Raw genomic sequence first — 19,221 nt, 5'->3', positions numbered from 1 at the left:
ATGGGCGTAGGGTCGGCTGCTGCTAGAGGTGAGAAGACTCTCATTGTGCGGTTGTTTAGAAAGGATTGGATCCAGTCAGTAGCCTCTTGAGAGAAATGGGCTGCTTTTTGAAGGTGATCACATAAGATCTCGTGGTCGACCAGGTCGAAGGCAGCTGATAGATCAAGAATTAGCAGGAGTGTGTTCCAGCCCTGATCTCTCAGCTCATCTATATGTGCCTTAAGGTCTATGAGTGCAGTTTCGGTACCATGTTGCGGCCTGAAGCCCGATTGTCTGACTCCTAAGAGCTGGTAGTGCTCGAGGTGGTATTGGATTTGTTGGTATGCTACTTTGTCTATGATTTTAAGAAGGAACGGTACTGTGGTGATGGGGCGGTAATTAGTAGGAGTGGAAGGGTCAAGATTAGGTTTTTTGAGCAAGGGGAGGACCCATGATTGTTTCAGATTGTTGGGTACGGTGCCTGATGTGAATGACACATTTATTAGTTTGGTAATAAATGGTGCTAGATCACGAGCTGCATCCTTAATCAATTGTGCAGGACATATGTCCCCATGGCAGTTTGATGGTTTGAGAGAGAGAATGACCTTTTCTACCTCTTTGGTAGAAACTCTGTGGAAGTTGAATTGGGGATTATGATCCTGGGTGTGCGTCTGAGTAGGGTGAGTCATTTTGGGGGTGAGACTACTAGGCTTGGTAGAAGAGAGAAGGGAATCTTTTTTGGTGTTTATCTTTGTCTTGAGGGAGGAGATTTTGTTGGCTAAGGCATTTTGTATACCCGTGCACCAGTGTTTGTCCTTGAGGCACGAGTCAGGCGCTTGGACGGGAGATTCAACCTCTTTTAGTATAGTAAAGAGTTCTCTGGTGTTAGATTTGGCTTGTAGGATACCGGTGCTATAAGATGTATGTTTGGCCAAGATAATGTCTTTTTTGTATTGGGAGGCTAGTCTACTTAGGTTATTCTTGTTTTTTTCCGAGGGATGTGATCTCCAGATTTTTTCGCAGCGTCGCTTTTCCTGTCTGAGGGCTTCGAGATGGGGGGAAAACCAAGAGTTGATGTGTTTCCTAGGTTTACTCTTTTTGAGTTGCAGTGGGGCTATGACATCAAGAGATGAGAGCATGACTTTGTTGTAAATGTCTACCATCATAGCGGGATCCGTATGGTCTGGGATGGCGTTCAAGGTCGGAGCGATCAGTGGGAGCAGATTTTCAGGGATAATGTTCTTTTTATTTCTCGTCTGGACAGCTGGGGCTATACTATCAATTTGCGTTGGTGTCGCCTCTAGTGTAAACGAGATCAAGTAATGATCTGTCCAAAGCTGTGGAAGTATAGAGGAGATTAGGACTGGGCAGTTGTGCACAGCTAGCCAGTCCAGAGTTCTACCTTTGGTATGAGTAGGCTCTGTGATCTTCTGGGAGAAACCCAGTTCCTCTAGGGTGTTATTAATTGTTATAGCATTGGTGTCTGTGGGGTCACTAAAACCCAGGTTAAGGTCTCCTAGTAAAATACTTTGTGAGGAGTTCTTGAGGTTATTGGATAGGATATTTGTAAGGTCTTCCTCAAATGACCCTAGGGGGCCAGGTGGTCGGTAAATGAGGTTGATGGAGATGGATTGTGTGTCGGATATGGTTAGTTTAGCAGTTAAGGATTCGCAAGATCCTGCATCGGGAGGTGTCTCAATAGTCAGGGGGAATTTAGTTTTAGCTATAATGGCGAGACCTCCACCTCGAGAGGTGGTACGATCAAGTCTTAGTAGGGTATAGTCATCCGGAATGGCTAGCATAATTGCGGGGCCTGCTGTTGGGTGTAACCAGGATTCAGTAACAGCTAGGAAGTCCAGGTCTTTATTGTGGAGTAGGTCGGCAATGACAGTTGCGTGGGCTACCATGCAGCGGACAGTTATCAGTGCTCCCTTGGTCCCAGGTTGTGCTTGTTTAGGCAGAGGTGTTGAAGATTTGTGCATACTTTTCAGGGCACGGGTAGGCTTGCAATAGAGTCTGCTGTTTAGTTGAAGAGGGTGCTGGGAGGAGCTGAGGGGGCTGGTAGTGGCCTTACTGTGAGCTATATTGTTTCGAGGGTCATAGAGCCTTGGGAGCCTTGCACGTAGTTTGAGGTTCCTTTGGATGACAGTGCAAGGTGTGGTGATCATGTTGGTAGGTTTATGCCAATTAGGTGGGGACTCGTGTGCAGGTAGATTGAGTGGCATGGTTGGGTACTGGACATTCATGGTATAGAGCAGTAGTCTTAGTGTCACAGTATAGAGCGTGTGGAGATACATTGTATTCGAGTGACTAGCAAACACGTATAGAGTAGCAGCTAGATTCGGATTATTGGCACATTAGCAGGATAGCATGTAAATGGGGTGGCTAGCAAACACGTATAGAGTAGCAGCTAGATTCGAATTATTGGCACATTAGCAGGATAGCATGTAAATGGGGTGACTAGCAACACATTTAGAGTAGCAGCTAGATTCGAATTATTGGCACACTAGCAGGATAGCATGTAAATGGGGTGATTAGCAACACATTTAGAGTAGCAGCTAGATTCGAATTATTGGCACACTAGCAGGATAGCATGTAAATGGGGTGACTAGCAACACATTTAGAGTAGCAGCTAGATTTGAATTATTGGCACACTAGCAGGATAGCATGTAAATGGGGTGACTAGCAAACACATTTAGAGTAGCAGCTAGATTCGAATTATTGGCACACTAGCAGGATAGCATGTAAATGGGGTGACTAGCAACACATTTAGAGTAGCAGCTAGATTCGAATTATTGGCAGACTAGCAGGATAGCATGTAAATGGGGTCACTAGCAGACACATTTAGAGTAGCAGCTAGATTCGGATTATTGGCAGACTAGCAGGATAGCATGTAAATGGGGTGACTAGCAACACATTTAGAGTAGCAGCTAGATTCGAATTATTGGCAGACTAGCAGGATAGCATGTAAATGGGGTCACTAGCAGACACATTTAGAGTAGCAGCTAGATTCGGATTATTGGCACATTAGCAGGATAGCATGTAAATGGGGTGACTAGCAGACACATTTAGAGTAGCAGCTAGATTCGGATTATTGGTACACTAGCAGGATAGCATGTAAATGGGGTGACTAGCAACACATTTAGAGTAGCAGCTAGATTCGGATTATTGGCACATTAGCAGGATAGCATGTAAATGGGGTGACTAGCAACACATTTAGAGTAGCAGCTAGATTCTGATTATTGGTACACTAGCAGGATAGCATGTAAATGGGGTGACTAGCAAACACATTTAGAGTAGCAGCTAGATTCGAATTATTGGCAGACTAGCAGGATAGCATGTAAATGGGGTCACTAGCAGACACATTTAGAGTAGCAGCTAGATTCGGATTATTGGCACATTAGCAGGATAGCATGTAAATGGGGTGACTAGCAACACATTTAGAGTAGCAGCTAGATTCGGATTATTGGTACACTAGCAGGATAGCATGTAAATGGGGTGACTAGCAACACATTTAGAGTAGCAGCTAGATTCGGATTATTGGTACACTAGCAGGATAGCATGTAAATGGGGTGACTAGAGTAGCAGCTAAAATCAAGTGACATACTGGCACGCTAACAAGATAGCTCATACGTAGAATAGTCAGAGGGCAGATTGAGTCAGCGGCTAGGTAACTAGTAGTTCTAAGAGCGCCATTGTTTATCTAGAGCCAGGCGCTTACCTTGGCTCCGGTGGTAGTGTAGTTGCTATCTGGATTTGCAGAGAGATCAGACCGCTCTCTCGCGGCTCGCAGCGGACAGGTCCTTATAGCGGGGACCTTGGTGCAAGGGACCACAGCCGGCTCGTGCCTTCCGGCAGTGCGGGCTGCGTGATCAGAGGACGGGCAGCTAATCAAGCGGATGTCTGGAGTCGTCGGATGTGGATTGCCTTGCCAGGTGTTCAAGAAGTGGGGAAAAAGGGCATAGTTTCGCGCCTCATGGCTCCGATGCGGCACGACAGGCTAGGACAGGCATCAGCCTTGGATCCATGTGCCTTAGAGATGTGGGCCGGCTTACGCCATCCGGCGGTTGATTGGGCCTTAAGGACACGGCTCAGCCTATCAGGGTAAGGCGGCCGGGAACAGCGATGCAGGACAAGGCGAGGGTGGTATCAAGAAGACGCGGCGGCCATTTTGAAGAGGAGCCTGCACCCCCATCCCTTCCATCAGACTTCAATGACGATATTATACAGCAACTAAATATTCTGAAGGGCACCAACACTGCCATCCTGGTACTTGGTGACTTCAATAGATGGCACAGGAATTTGAAAGACAAAGAGGCCACTTACCTTGAGAAAGCTTTAAACAACATAGACTTCAGGGACATGAATATGGATCCCACTATAGAAAATTGAAACCAACTGGACTGGATTGTCACACACAATCTAGAGACCAGTGGATATGAAACCACGCCATCTATCTGGCCTGACCACTTTAAAGTGATCTTCACATTGTCCATTAAAGACCCCCTTCTGAAAAACAAGGGGATTGAGCCAAAGAAGATTTGTAGCAGGAACTAGAAAAAGATAGAGCCGGTAAATCTGGAACAATACATAGGGAAAGTATTGAAGGCTTCCAAAAAGGAAGACTCATGTGATGAACTCGTCGCAAATTTCCTAATTCATATGCTGAAGACTTGGTGGAACCGAAAGCACCATTAAAAACTAAGCTAGTTAGACCAAATAAGAACCATCAGAAATGGTTTAACTCCACATTAGTTGAGCTGAAAAAAGAAAAAGAGGACAGATGGCAGAAGAACCCATCACAGAGTAACAAGGAAAGTTGGAAAGAAAGTGAGAAAACCTATAGAAAGGATATTTGTGAGGCAAAAAACTATTACTTTAATGAACAAATTAGGTGAGATGAAAACTCAACCAGTAGATTGTTTGAAATCCTCATTAGCCCCTACCTTCTCAATGTCCCAAGAAGACTGTGATAAAGTTCAAACAGCCTTCACAGATAAAATTTAAAAAGCCAGGGACTTGATAAAAGAAGCCCAAATAACATCACTAGACCGGCAGATCCATCTATAGGAAGAGAGACACCCACTCATCAGGAATTCTTTCATTTTCATAAAGTTACTACAGAGGATATGATTAGAACTCTAGCCAACTACATGAGCCGAAAACATCCTTCCTCCAAAACGAATCCGGGAGAACATCAATATCTTTGCCCCTCTTCTCACAAAAAACTGTAAATGCTTCCTTTCGTGACGGCATTGTCCCTATTAACATCGAAACAGTAACCATTACACCACTGGTGAAGAAACCGGAGTTAGATCAGCGGGAGCCGGGAAATCTGAGACCCATCACGAATTGGAATTTCATTCTTAAAGTGCTGGATAAGATTGCCACCTCCCAACTACAGGCATCGGGCATCTGAACGGCTCACAGCCTGGAAACGGCAATGCTCGACATACAGACGCACATGCTAAGCATAATTGAAAAAGGGAACACAGGGTTACTCATACTTCTTGATCTTAGTGCATCTTTTGATCTTTTAGATCACAAACAGCTCAAACAAGCACTTGAGAAGGGGGCAAATTGCTCCAAAGAAGCATTTAGCTGGTTAACATCATTCCTATCAGATAGGAAATCCAAGGTCCATTGGGGTGACAACTTCTCCAACGAGACAGCTATTTTCTGTGGAGTCCCACAGGGGGCACGTTTATCACTGCTCCTCTTCGACCTTTACATCAGGTTTCTCTGTGTAGTTCTAGACAAAATTGGTGCGCATTTCACCAACTACACAGACAATACCCACTTGGTGGTATAACTGAGTGGTGACTACTCCCAAGACAGTGCAAATGTTAAGGCACCCTACACGTCAATAGAAACCTGGATGGACAACAATTGGTTGTGCCTAAACGGCAAGAAGACAGAATTTAGGGTCTTCGGAACAAATCAAGCTCGGGCCAAGTTAAATCATCAGTACGAGTCCTTCCTCATTAATGACTCCCCGATTAAAAGTAGTGAGCAAAGTGAAAACACTTGGGATGTTAGTGGAAGCATCTCTGAGTGCTGAGGCTCAGATCAAGCACATGGGCAAGAATTGTTCATATTATTTACGGCACCTCAGGGCAATTCGGCCGTACCTGAGTGAAGAAAATTGTGCATCTCTTGCTAGAGCAACCATAGTGTCCCGACTGGACTATGGTAATGCACTACTGTTAGGGGTGAACAAAAGGTGCATCGCAAAATGCCAAATGATTCAGAATAACACAGTAAGAATCATAAAAAAGAAGGAACACATCAGTGAAGACAGAAGAGACCTGCACTGGTTATCTGTGGAAGACAGAATGCCGTTTAAGGCTCTGACCTTGGCACATACGTGTATACACAGGAAAGCACCAGTATGCCTTAAAGAGAAGATCGTCCGCTATCTACCAGTGGTAGGGTGAATTCTCTGTTTAGGCTGAATTTCCTAACCTAGTGAGTCCCCCAGCAGCTTTGCTGGATTTTTGGGGTTTATTTTTTTCTCCTGCTAAGAGTGAGACTCTTTTACCCTCACTCTTGGGCATGATTTGAGTGTGTTTCTTTGACTCTAGATGTGCTTAATGGGCTATGGGGTCTTTTACTCCATAGGGCTTCATGTGTTTTTGTGATGTGTGTTACACAGCACCCTCAGTGCAGTAACGCAGAGGTGTCATAGTGACCCCCCACTATAGACTCCATACCCTGGGACTGACTACTGTCTCCCAGGGCATGTAAATTCACCATTGGCTTTACTAGTCCCAAATTATTAACAGAAACCAGTACAAACCATCATATTGTGGACGTACTGGTCGGGGCAATTCGATTGCCCCGGGGTCTGTTAGTCGAGGGGGCACGTCTCCGTCCCCCCTGATCGAGTTTTGGCTGGTGGCAGTGGAAACTACTTTTTATATTCGACCGCGAATATTTTCCTATGGGATTTCCCATTGTTTTAGGCTACTATCTTTATTTAATTATTTACGGTAGCCTCGAACATACCGCCGGTTTATTTAATTAATATTAATTCTCCGGTTGGTATTTTTTGCCAGAACTCGGTTCTAAAATGGCGTTTGTGTTCGCTTCTGTGACTCCAACCCAAGTTGAGCCCTTTATTCCACTTTTTGGCTGGCTTCTCCACAGAAGCCTCCAAAAGTGGTGCCACTCTGTCTGGGTACCACAGGGGGTGTGGGAGAGGGTTTAGGCACCCTGGACTGAGTTACCTTGGTAACTCAAGTTGCACTTGTGTGATTGGCCCAAGTGGTGAGCCGGCCGGCTCACCACTTAGCATGTTTGATTGACAGCTAGGCTGAGTGAATGGGGGTATGCTGCATAAAAGCAGGGCTTTTGGGACTGGAATTTTAGAAGTCGCCACAGGACCTAAGAATCTGACGAGGGAGAAGCTGAGCCGACCTGCTACAACGGCACCACCGGTGGAGCCCTGCTGAACTGTCTCACCACTTTTCCCAACGACAGAGGAGATCTCCAGCCCGGAGAGTCTTCTTCCTTCGACTGGTGGGGATTACCAGTCTGCTTCCTTTTTCGCTTCCTGGAGCATCTCGTGTCCGCCTTTCCTGTGCCAAGCACCCCGGCAAGCACCCCGGCAACCGGGATACCACGTTTTACCACTACCGCTAATCAAAGGGTAGTACCTTTAACCGGAAAACTCTGCGGCTGGTTTCTTCCCTGGCAGTGCAACGACCTTCATCTTTCCTCCACGTCGAGATCTTCTCTTCTTCTGGACGACGCTGCAACTTGCACCCGCTGCCAGGAACAACTGCCCCCGCTGGAGGATCCTTTCCACATAAGGTATCGTGTTCCGCCTGGCTTCCCTTGCAACCAACTGTACTGGGTAGATTTAGCCCCCGGCTTTCGAACCTGGGTTAGCCTGGGACACCCTGGCTAAACTTTTCTGAGCCTAACTAAAACCTTTCTGAACTCCCTGCAAGACTTTTTAAGCCTGTTGTCATTGTGTGATCTTGGGTGCATTTGTGTTCTGCTCTCTCCAAGAGTGGGCCCGGCCTATGGACTTTGGCTCACAAGTAATTTTTGACTTTCCTGCCTTGCCTAAGAGTTCCTAAGTATTAGTGTGGTGTATTATCCTACATTCTGCCTTTTTCCCTCCCTTTTTCGTTAATTTATTGGAGTGCCATCTATAATTAAGCGCTCACCTCTGTCTGGAAATAAGTGGTGTTAACTAAGACTTGTCTGATAAGGAATAAGGGATGTATATATAATAATAGTAACTGTGTTGAGAGTAATTTACAATAATAGTGCTGGAGTGTTTCAATCAGTGTGTTTTTAAATAAATAATTATATACCTTGATACCAAAGCTCTGGTCAGTGTTTGCTTGGGCTATTGTGTCTGAGTGCCTATTGAGTATACTTTGCATACTGCCTAACTCTTCTTGAGGGAAGTCTGACTGCTCAGCCACAGCTACCAGGTAAATCTGGGTCGTACAGACTGCTACCAAGTGGGTTTACTGCTAACACCTGTAGTCCTAAATCCTTTGCAGTGTTCCCAAAGGGAACTGCACAGGTTTCTGCCTAACAACCAGGATGAGCCCTCAGATCAGAAACGCAGGGACATATCTTGATTACAACGCATAAGAGAACGAACGGACTGCGCAAAGCATTCCATATTAAGGTTGCAACTAAATAGAACAACTTACCCATATAGATAAGACTAGAGCCCACATATACCATCTTCTGCAAGCAACTCATAGCCCACCTATTCAGGTAATTCCAACCTCGAGTTAGAACAGTGCCCCCTTGGCAGCTCCTATATGTTATATGTGATGTCCTGTTTCCTGTAAGTTTTGTGTTCCGTGTCTGTATGTTGGCGCCCAGATGCCTACTGGCTTACAGCACGGTATAAGCAAATAAATAAAATAAATAAATAAGCAGTGTCTATGCCCACTGGTATTGCCTGCGCCCAGAGGGGTCTCACACAGGTGTGAGGGTGTTTGCATTAACTGAGGTTGGCTTCCATCACTGGGGGTTCCTGCACTCACAGGGTTTCCTGATCTCATTGAGCATTCCCCCGCTTCCTGCGTTCACTGGGGGTCCCTACACTGCGCGCATTCACTGGGGTTCCCACACTGCCTGCATTCCCTGGCGGTCCCCCGCTTCCTGCATTCACTGGGGGTCACTACACTGCGTGCATTCACTGGGGGTCCCCACACTGTGTGCATTCACTGGCGGTCCCCACACTGCCTGCATTCACTGGGGGTCCCAACACTGCGCGCATTCACTGAGGGTCCCTACACTGCGTGCATTCACTGGGGGTCCCTGCACTGCCTGAACTTATTGGGAGGAGGTAGGACATGACCGACATAAAGTGTTTCAGGGGTGGGTGGATTCCTTGCAAATCATGTACAAGTTGTTCTTTGTAAACCTTTAATGGTGATTCCAGGATGCAGTGGTATTTTCTACAGTCTTTCTTCTATGTCTCATTATTCCCTCATGATTTAATGTCAGATGGTTGATGCTTGAGTCGAGTTTGGCACTGATTGCTTTTGAGACCGATTCTCAAGTATTGTGTTGGCTGGACGCCATCATCAGGTTCCAGACACCAGCAGAACTGTAACACCAGCAGCTCTTATAATGAACTAAAGGATCGTATTTGTTTATTTTTCCATTGCAGGAGTTGAAGGCCCCCTTATACATAAGGAGGAAGCACCAGGAGGCCCCGGTGACTGTGTCCAGCTCAGACACCCCAGCTCGGTGTCCCACCTGGAGCTCGGTGGCAGTATTTTGGCAAGGCTGGTTATACTGGATCCGGGTGTGTGTTTTCTTTGAGTAGTTACGTGTTAGCAGATTGTTGTTAGCCATAATAAGAACATTTTGAACAGCCTGGACTTTGTATTTTCTGGCTACTTTCTCGTTGAGGGATCAACAGATGTCTTAAGACCAACATAAGGTTTTATACTGATTTAATTCTTGGGCTTGATTGAAGCAAGAGTGGTGGGATTGGAAGTGGCGAAACCAATTATTGCCTTCACTGTCATCAGGGAGGTGGTCTTCAGTCCTTCCCTCACCCCCTTTAATTCATGGCAGGGCTCGAACGTAAGATTGGATAAGCAGGAGCTAAAAGCAGCTCCTGGGTGTCCAACACTAGCCAGTGACCAGGATCCACCACTGGGAAACGAGGAGCTAAAAGCAGCTCCTGGGTGTCCAACACTAAGCAGTGACCAGGGACCACCGCTGGGAAACGAGGAGCTAAAAGCAGCTCATGGGTGTCCAACACTAACCAGTGACCAGTATCCACCACTGGGAAACGAGGAGCTAAAAGCAGCTCCTGGGTGTCCAACACTAAGCAGTGACCAGGGACCACCGCTGGGAAACGAGGAGCTAAAAGCAGCTCCTGGGTGTCCAACACTAACCAGTGACCAGTATCCACCACTGGGGAACGAGGAGCTAAAAGCAGCTCCTGGGTGTCCAACACTAACCAGTGACCAGTATCCACCACTGGGAAATGAGGAGCTAAAAGCAGCTCCTGGGTGTCCAACACTAACCAGTGACCAGGAGCCGCCACTGGGGAACGAGGAGCTAAAAGCAGCTCCTGGGTGTCCAACACTAACCAGTGACTAGTATCCACCACTGGGGAACGAGGAGCTAAAAGCAGCTACTGGGTGTCCAACACTAACCAGTGACCAGGAGCCGCCACTGGGGAACGAGGAGCTAAAAGCAGCTCCTGGGTGTCCAACACTAACCAGTGACCAGGGTCCACCGCTGGGGAACGAGGAGCTAAAAGCAGCTCCTGGGTGTCCAACACTAAGCAGTGACCAGGGTCCAACATTGGGAAATGACGAGCTAAAAGCAGCTCCTGGGTGTCCAACACTAAGCAGTGACCAGGGTCCAACATTGGGAAACGACAAGCTAAAAGCAGCTCTTTGGTGTCCAACACTAAGCAGTGACCAGGGTCCACCATTGAGAAACGACAAGCTAAAAGCAGCTCCTGGGTGTCATTACTAAGCAGTGACCAGGGTCCACCACTGGGAAACAAGGAGCTGAAAGCAGCTCTTGGGTGTCCAACACTAGCCAGTGACCAGGCTCCACCACTGGGAAACAAGGAGCTGAAAGCAGCTCCTGGGTGTCCAACACTAACCAGTGACCAGGAGCCGCCACTGGGAAACGAGGAGCGAATACACAGAATTCTGAAAATCTAACCTCCACATAAGCTGGAAACCTGTAACTTTATGTATGACCCCCTTATGCTTTAAATGTCGCATAGATGTTTCTATTGTTTCAATATACATTTTCCCTAAATTCACTTAAATACGGTTGTTTGGCACCAGTTGGCCTGGGACGCCAAATGTAGCTCCTGGTAGCTGTTGGTGCCCAGCTTGCCAGGCTCTTCCAGGCTACAGTCAGGATCTAAATAGTTCCCAGCTCCCCTCTATTTCCAACCCTGCATGGGCACCCATCCATCATTTGAAATAGCCACTCGCAGCGTCTGAGAAGCCATAGTGCCCCGCCCACTTCTTCCTGGACTGATGAATTCAGATACCAGAAACAGCAGCCTTCGGTCATCGAAAAAAAATGTGTTTATTTATTAAGCACTGTGCACCAAAGCGCTGTACAAATTATAGCAACAGAGTGATTAAAAGAAGAATGACATCAAAAACTAAATGTAATTAGAGTGGATGAGCTTTAAGGGCAGGTCAGAAAGGAGGGTATGAAGAAACAGAGCGAAGGGAAAGTGGGAGCGCCTTCCAGTGAAGCCTGCAGGGTCGGCTGGGGGGGGGGGGGGGTCGGGCATCCGGCCTGTGCCCGGAGGAGATTACACCGTGGAGTGGGCTGATATTATTCTACAGCATGCGGGCTGGTATTTGGAAGCTGCATGAACTGAATATAACAAAGAATACTCCATTAAGCTATGCATTGCACTGCAGAATTGCACTCAAATGAAATATGTTAGTGCAGCGCAGCTTGCACTGTCAGGACCAGCAATTAGTGATTTCATATGTCCTTCCCTGAGGCGGCTTATTAATATGTAAGGGGTCAGTACTGTGAGGCGGACAACTGCTTGTGGTTTTCTCAATAGTAGACATTTTATGAATACAAAAGCATGCAAGGAAACCCTAACTAAGCCACTGTACCAGGGGTTCCCTACCTAGTCTAGGTTCTAAGGGAAAGTCTCCTAGCAAACACAAAACTGGTCCTCACACTGAACAACGAAAACACACACAGTGAATCAAAACAATATAAATAAGTGATTATCAAACAACCAGTGACTTGGATAACCGCTACCTGTCCTGGTTGGATCCCTTTCCCAGGACTGTCCAAAGTCAGTCTCTCCAAGTGTTGATAAAGAAAAGTAAAGTCTTGAATCAGCTCTTGAAATGTTCCAAAAGAAGCAAACAAAAATCCACTGGTGACAGCTCTTTATCTGTCTATTGAAAAGTTCTCCCTCCAATGTCAGCCAAGAAAACAGCACCAATGGTAATCCTGGATGACTTCTTCCAGGATGGACTTGATACAGTTCAAAGACAAAAGTACCACTTCTGCTTCCACAATTGCCCATATGTTTGTACCTTCTGCAGCGTCTTGAATATCATTTGTCAGGATGCATCTTCTTAGGGGTCGCTTTCCTCTCGACAACGCAGGCTCCTTTGCCCCACGGCGATCTTCTGCTACTGTCATTGTGAAGGCAGGCTCCTTTGCCCCGCAGCTCCCTTCTGCTACTGTCATTGTGAAGGCAGGCTCCTTTGCCCCGCAGCTCCCTTCTGCTACTGTCACTGTGGAGGCAGGCTCCTTTGCCCCACTGCGATCTTCTGCTACTGTCATTGTGAAGGCAGGCTCCTTTGCCCCGCAGCTCCCTTCTGCTACTGTCATTGTGAAGGCAGGCTCCTTTGCCCCGCAGCTCCCTTCTGCTACTGTCACTGTGGAGGCAGGCTCCTTTGCCCCACGGCGATCTTCTGCTACTGTCATTGTGAAGGCAGGCTCCTTTGCCCCGCAGCTCCCTTCTGCTACTGTCATTGTGAAGGCAGGCTCCTTTGCCCCGCAGCTCCCTTCTGCTACTGTCACTGTGGAGGCAGGCTCCTTTGCCCCACTGCGATCTTCTGCTACTGTCATTGTGAAAGCAGGCTCCTTTGCCCCGCAGCTCCCTTCTGCTACTGTCATTGTGAAGGCAGGCTCCTTTGCCCCGCAGCTCCCTTCTGCTACTGTCACTGTGGAGGCAGGCTCCTTTGCCCCACTGCGATCTTCTGCTACTGTCATTGTGAAGGCAGACTCCTTTGCCCCACGGCGATCTTCTGCTACTGTCATTGTGAAGGCAGGCTCCTTTGCCCCACTGCGATCTTCTGCTACTGTCATTGTGGAGACAGGCTCCTTTGCCCCACGGCAATCTTCTGCTCCTGTCATTGTGAAGGCAGGCTCCTTTGCCCCACGGCGATCTTCTGCTACTGTCATTGTGAAGGCAGGCTCCTTTGCCCCGCAGCTCCCTTCTGCTACTGTCATTGTGAAGGCAGGCTCCTTTGCCCCGCAGCTCCCTTCTGCTACTGTCACTGTGGAGGCAGGCTCCTTTGCCCCGCAGCTCCCTTCTGCTACTGTCACTGTGAAGGCAGGCTCCTTTGCCCCACGGCAATCTTCTGCTACTGTCACTGTGGAGGCAGGCTCCTTTGCCCCACGGCAATCTTCTGCTACTGTCACTGTGCAGGCAGGCTCCTTTGCCCCACTGCGATCTTCTGCTACTGTCATTGTGAAGGCAGGCTCCTTTGCCCCACGGCAATCTTCTGCTACTGTCACTGTGGAGGCAGGCTCCTTTGCCCCACTGCGATCTTCTGCTACTGTCATTGTGAAGGCAGGCTCCTTTGCCCCGCAGCTCCCTTCTGCTACTGTCATTGTGAAGGCAGGCTCCTTTGCCCCGCAGCTCCCTTCTGCTACTGTCACTGTGGAGGCAGGCTCCTTTGCCCCACGGCGATCTTCTGCTACTGTCATTGTGAAGGCAGGCTCCTTTGCCCCGCAGCTCCCTTCTGCTACTGTCATTGTGAAGGCAGGCTCCTTTGCCCCGCAGCTCCCTTCTGCTACTGTCACTGTGGAGGCAGGCTCCTTTGCCCCACTGCGATCTTCTGCTACTGTCATTGTGAAGGCAGGCTCCTTTGCCCCGCAGCTCCCTTCTGCTACTGTCATTGTGAAGGCAGGCTCCTTTGCCCCGCAGCTCCCTTCTGCTACTGTCACTGTGGAGGCAGGCTCCTTTGCCCCACTGCGATCTTCTGCTACTGTCATTGTGAAGGCAGGCTCCTTTGCCCCACGGCGATCTTCTGCTACTGTCATTGTGAAGGCAGGCTCCTTTGCCCCACTGCGATCTTCTGCTACTGTCATTGTGGAGACAGGCTCCTTTGCCCCACGGCAATCTTCTGCTCCTGTCATTGTGAAGGCAGGCTCCTTTGCCCCACGGCGATCTTCTGCTACTGTCATTGTGAAGGCAGGCTCCTTTGCCCCGCAGCTCCCTTCTGCTACTGTCATTGTGAAGGCAGGCTCCTTTGCCCCGCAGCTCCCTTCTGCTACTGTCACTGTGGAGGCAGGCTCCTTTGCCCCGCAGCTCCCTTCTGCTACTGTCACTGTGAAGGCAGGCTCCTTTGCCCCACGGCAATCTTCTGCTACTGTCACTGTGGAGGCAGGCTCCTTTGCCCCACGGCAATCTTCTGCTACTGTCACTGTGCAGGCAGGCTCCTTTGCCCCACTGCGATCTTCTGCTACTGTCATTGTGAAGGCAGGCTCCTTTGCCCCACGGCAATCTTCTGCTACTGTCACTGTGGAGGCAGGCTCCTTTGCCCCACTGCGATCTTCTGCTACTGTCATTGTGAAGGCAGGCTCCTTTGCCCCGCAGCTCCCTTCTGCTACTGTCACTGTGGAGGCAGGCTCCTTTGCCCCACTGCGATCTTCTGCTACTGTCATTGTGAAGGCAGGCTCCTTTGCCCCGCAGCTCCCTTCTGCTACTGTCACTGTGGAAGCAGGCTCCTTTGCCCCACTGCGATCTTCTGCTACTGTCATTGTGAAGGCAGGCTCCTTTGCCCCGCAGCTCCCTTCTGCTACTGTCACTGTGGAGGCAAGCTCCTTTGCCCCACTGCGATCTTCTGCTACGGTCATTGTGAAGGCAGGCTCCTTTGCCCCGCAGCTCCCTTCTGCTACTGTCACTGTGGAGGCAGGCTCCTTTGCCCCACTGCGATCTTCTGCTACTGTCATTGTGAAGGCAGGCTCCTTTGCCCCACGGCAATCTTCTGCTCCTGTCACTGTGGAGGCAGGCTCCTTTGCCCCACTGCGATCTTCTGCTACTGTCATTGTGAAGGCAGGCTCCTTTGCCCCGCAGCTCCCTTCTGCTACTGTCACTGTGGAGGCAGGCTCCTTTGCCCCACTGCGATCTTCTGCTACTGTCATTGTGAAGGCAGGCTCCTTTGCCCCGCAGCTCCCTTCTGCTACTGTCACTGTGGAGGCAGTCTCCTTTGCCCCACTGCGATCTTCTGCTACTGTCATTGTGAAGGCAGGCTCCTTTGCCCCGCAGCTCCCTTCTGCTACTGTCACTGTGGAGGCAGGCTCCTTTGCCCCACTGCGATCTTCTGCTACTGTCATTGTGAAGGCAGGCTCCTTTGCCCCACAGCAATCTTCTGCTACTGTCACTGTGGAGGCAGGCTCCTTTGCCCCACTGCGATCTTCTGCTACTGTCATTGTGAAGGCAGGCTCCTTTGCCCCGCAGCTCCCTTCTGCTACTGTCACTGTGGAGGCAGGCTCCTTTGCCCCACTGCGATCTTCTGCTACTGTCATTGTGAAGGCAGGCTCCTTTGCCCCACGGCAATCTTCTGCTACTGTCACTGTGGAGGCAGGCTCCTTTGCCCCACTGCGATCTTCTGCTACTGTCATTGTGAAGGCAGGCTCCTTTGCCCCACGGCAATCTTCTGCTACTGTCACTGTGGAGGCAGGCTCCTTTGCCCCACTGCGATCTTCTGCTACTGTCATTGTGAAGGCAGGCTCCTTTGCCCCGCAGCTCCCTTCTGCTACTGTCACTGTGGAGGCAGGCTCCTTTGCCCCACTGCGATCTTCTGCTACTGTCATTGTGAAGGCAGGCTCCTTTGCCCCGCAGCTCCCTTCTGCTACTGTCATTGTGAAGGCAGGCTCCTTTGCCCCGCAGCTCCCTTCTGCTACTGTCACTGTGGAGGCAGGCTCCTTTGCCCCACTGCGATCTTCTGCTACTGTCATTGTGAAGGCAGGCTCCTTTGCCCCGCAGCTCCCTTCTGCTACTGTCATTGTGAAGGCAGGCTCCTTTGCCCCGCAGCTCCCTTCTGCTACTGTCACTGTGGAGGCAGGCTCCTTTGCCCCACTGCGATCTTCTGCTACTGTCATTGTGAAGGCAGGCTCCTTTGCCCCACGGCGATCTTCTGCTACTGTCATTGTGAAGGCAGGCTCCTCTGCCCCACTGCGATCTTCTGCTACTGTCATTGTGGAGACAGGCTCCTTTGCCCCACGGCAATCTTCTGCTCCTGTCATTGTGAAGGCAGGCTCCTTTGCCCCACGGCGATCTTCTGCTACTGTCATTGTGAAGGCAGGCTCCTTTGCCCCGCAGCTCCCTTCTGCTACTGTCATTGTGAAGGCAGGCTCCTTTGCCCCGCAGCTCCCTTCTGCTACTGTCACTGTGGAGGCAGGCTCCTTTGCCCCGCAGCTCCCTTCTGCTACTGTCACTGTGAAGGCAGGCTCCTTTGCCCCACGGCAATCTTCTGCTACTGTCACTGTGGAGGCAGGCTCCTTTGCCCCACGGCAATCTTCTGCTACTGTCACTGTGCAGGCAGGCTCCTTTGCCCCACTGCGATCTTCTGCTACTGTCATTGTGAAGGCAGGCTCCTTTGCCCCACGGCAATCTTCTGCTACTGTCACTGTGGAGGCAGGCTCCTTTGCCCCACTGCGATCTTCTGCTACTGTCATTGTGAAGGCAGGCTCCTTTGCCCCGCAGCTCCCTTCTGCTACTGTCACTGTGGAGGCAGGCTCCTTTGCCCCACTGCGATCTTCTGCTACTGTCATTGTGAAGGCAGGCTCCTTTGCCCCGCAGCTCCCTTCTGCTACTGTCACTGTGGAAGCAGGCTCCTTTGCCCCACTGCGATCTTCTGCTACTGTCATTGTGAAGGCAGGCTCCTTTGCCCCGCAGCTCCCTTCTGCTACTGTCACTGTGGAGGCAGGCTCCTTTGCCCCACTGCGATCTTCTGCTACTGTCATTGTGAAGGCAGGCTCCTTTGCCCCACAGCTCCCTTCTGCTACTGTCACTGTGGAGGCAGGCTCCTTTGCCCCACTGCGATCTTCTGCTACTGTCATTGTGAAGGCAGGCTCCTTTGCCCCACGGCAATCTTCTGCTCCTGTCACTGTGGAGGCAGGCTCCTTTGCCCCACTGCGATCTTCTGCTACTGTCATTGTGAAGGCAGGCTCCTTTGCCCCGCAGCTCCCTTCTGCTACTGTCACTGTGGAGGCAGGCTCCTTTGCCCCACTGCGATCTTCTGCTACTGTCATTGTGAAGGCAGGCTCCTTTGCCCCGCAGCTCCCTTCTGCTACTGTCACTGTGGAGGCAGTCTCCTTTGCCCCACTGCGATCTTCTGCTACTGTCATTGTGAAGGCAGGCTCCTTTGCCCCGCAGCTCCCTTCTGCTACTGTCACTGTGGAGGCAGGCTCCTTTGCCCCACTGCGATCTTCTGCTACTGTCATTGTGAAGGCAGGCTCCTTTGCCCCGCAGCTCCCTTCTGCTACTGTCACTGTGGAGGCAGGCTCCTTTGCCCCACTGCGATCTTCTGCTACTGTCATTGTGAAGGCAGGCTCCTTTGCCCCACGGCAATCTTCTGCTACTGTCACTGTGGAGGCAGGCTCCTTTGCCCCACTGCGATCTTCTGCTACTGTCATTGTGAAGGCAGGCTCCTTTGCCCCACGGCAATCTTCTGCTACTGTCACTGTGGAGGCAGGCTCCTTTGCCCCACTGCGATCTTCTGCTACTGTCATTGTGAAGGCAGGCTCCTTTGCCCCGCAGCTCCCTTCTGCTACTGTCACTGTGGAGGCAGGCTCCTTTGCCCCACTGCGATCTTGTACTACTGTCATTGTGAAGGCAGGCTCCTTTGCCCCACGGCAATCTTCTGCTCCTGTCACTGTGGAGGCAGGCTCCTTTGCCCCACTGCGATCTTCTGCTACTGTTATTGTGAAGGCAGGCTCCTTTGCCCCGCAGCTCCCTTCTGCTACTGTCACTGTGGAGGCAGGCTCCTTTGCCCCACTGCGATCTTCTGCTACTGTCATTGTGAAGGCAGGCTCCTTTGCCCCACGGCAATCTTCTGCTACTGTCACTGTGGAGGCAGGCTCCTTTGCCCCACTGCGATCTTCTGCTACTGTCATTGTGAAGGCAGGCTCCTTTGCCCCACGGCAATCTTCTGCTACTGTCACTGTGGAGGCAGGCTCCTTTGCCCCACTGCGATCTTCTGCTACTGTCATTGTGAAGGCAGGCTCCTTTGCCCCGCAGCTCCCTTCTGCTACTGTCACTGTGGAGGCAGGCTCCTTTGCCCCACTGCGATCTTCTGCTACTGTCATTGTGAAGGCAGGCTCCTTTGCCCCACGGCAATCTTCTGCTCCTGTCACTGTGGAGGCAGGCTCCTTTGCCCCACTGCGATCTTCTGCTACTGTCATTGTGAAGGCAGGCTCCTTTGCCCCGCAGCTCCCTTCTGCTACTGTCACTGTGGAGGCAGGCTCCTTTGCCCCACTGCGATCTTCTGCTACTGTCATTGTGAAGGCAGGCTCCTTTGCCCCACGGCAATCTTCTGCTACTGTCACTGTGGAGGCAGGCTCCTTTGCCCCACTGCGATCTTCTGCTACTGTCATTGTGAAGGCAGGCTCCTTTGCCCCACGGCAATCTTCTGCTACTGTCACTGTGGAGGCAGGCTCCTTTGCCCCACTGCGATCTTCTGCTACTGTCATTGTGAAGGCAGGCTCCTTTGCCCCACGGCAATCTTCTGCTACTGTCACTGTGGAGGCAGGCTCCTTTGCCCCACTGCGATCTTCTGCTACTGTCATTGTGAAGGCAGGCTCCTTTGCCCCACGGCAATCTTCTGCTACTGTCACTGTGGAGGCAGGCTCCTTTGCCCCACTGCGATCTTCTGCTACTGTCATTGTGAAGGCAGGCTCCTTTGCCCCACGGCAATCTTCTGCTACTGTCACTGTGGAGGCAGGCTCCTTTGCCCCACTGCGATCTTCTGCTACTGTCATTGTGAAGGCAGG

At 50.3% G+C, this 19,221-nt stretch overlaps 1 protein-coding gene across 1 annotated transcript in view; it reads left to right on the top strand.

The window, feature by feature from the left end:
• The window catches only part of LOC138527324 (zinc finger protein 883-like), a 160,958-nt gene that overhangs the window by 63,136 nt on the left and 78,601 nt on the right, over positions 1-19,221 (top strand). The window contains exon 2 of the mRNA XM_069638376.1: positions 9,632-9,769. Within this exon, the coding sequence (XP_069494477.1) occupies positions 9,632-9,769 (138 nt within the window). The remainder of the gene's footprint in view (positions 1-9,631; positions 9,770-19,221) is intronic.

This window comes from Ambystoma mexicanum, chromosome 14, assembly GCF_040938575.1.
Source record: "Ambystoma mexicanum isolate Mex_15411 chromosome 14, UKY_AmexF1_1, whole genome shotgun sequence".
In the NCBI taxonomy this organism is placed as follows: domain Eukaryota; kingdom Metazoa; phylum Chordata; class Amphibia; order Caudata; family Ambystomatidae; genus Ambystoma; species Ambystoma mexicanum.
The sequence above is the reverse complement of the archived record's forward strand: the minus strand, read 5'-3'. Positions and strand labels throughout refer to the sequence as shown.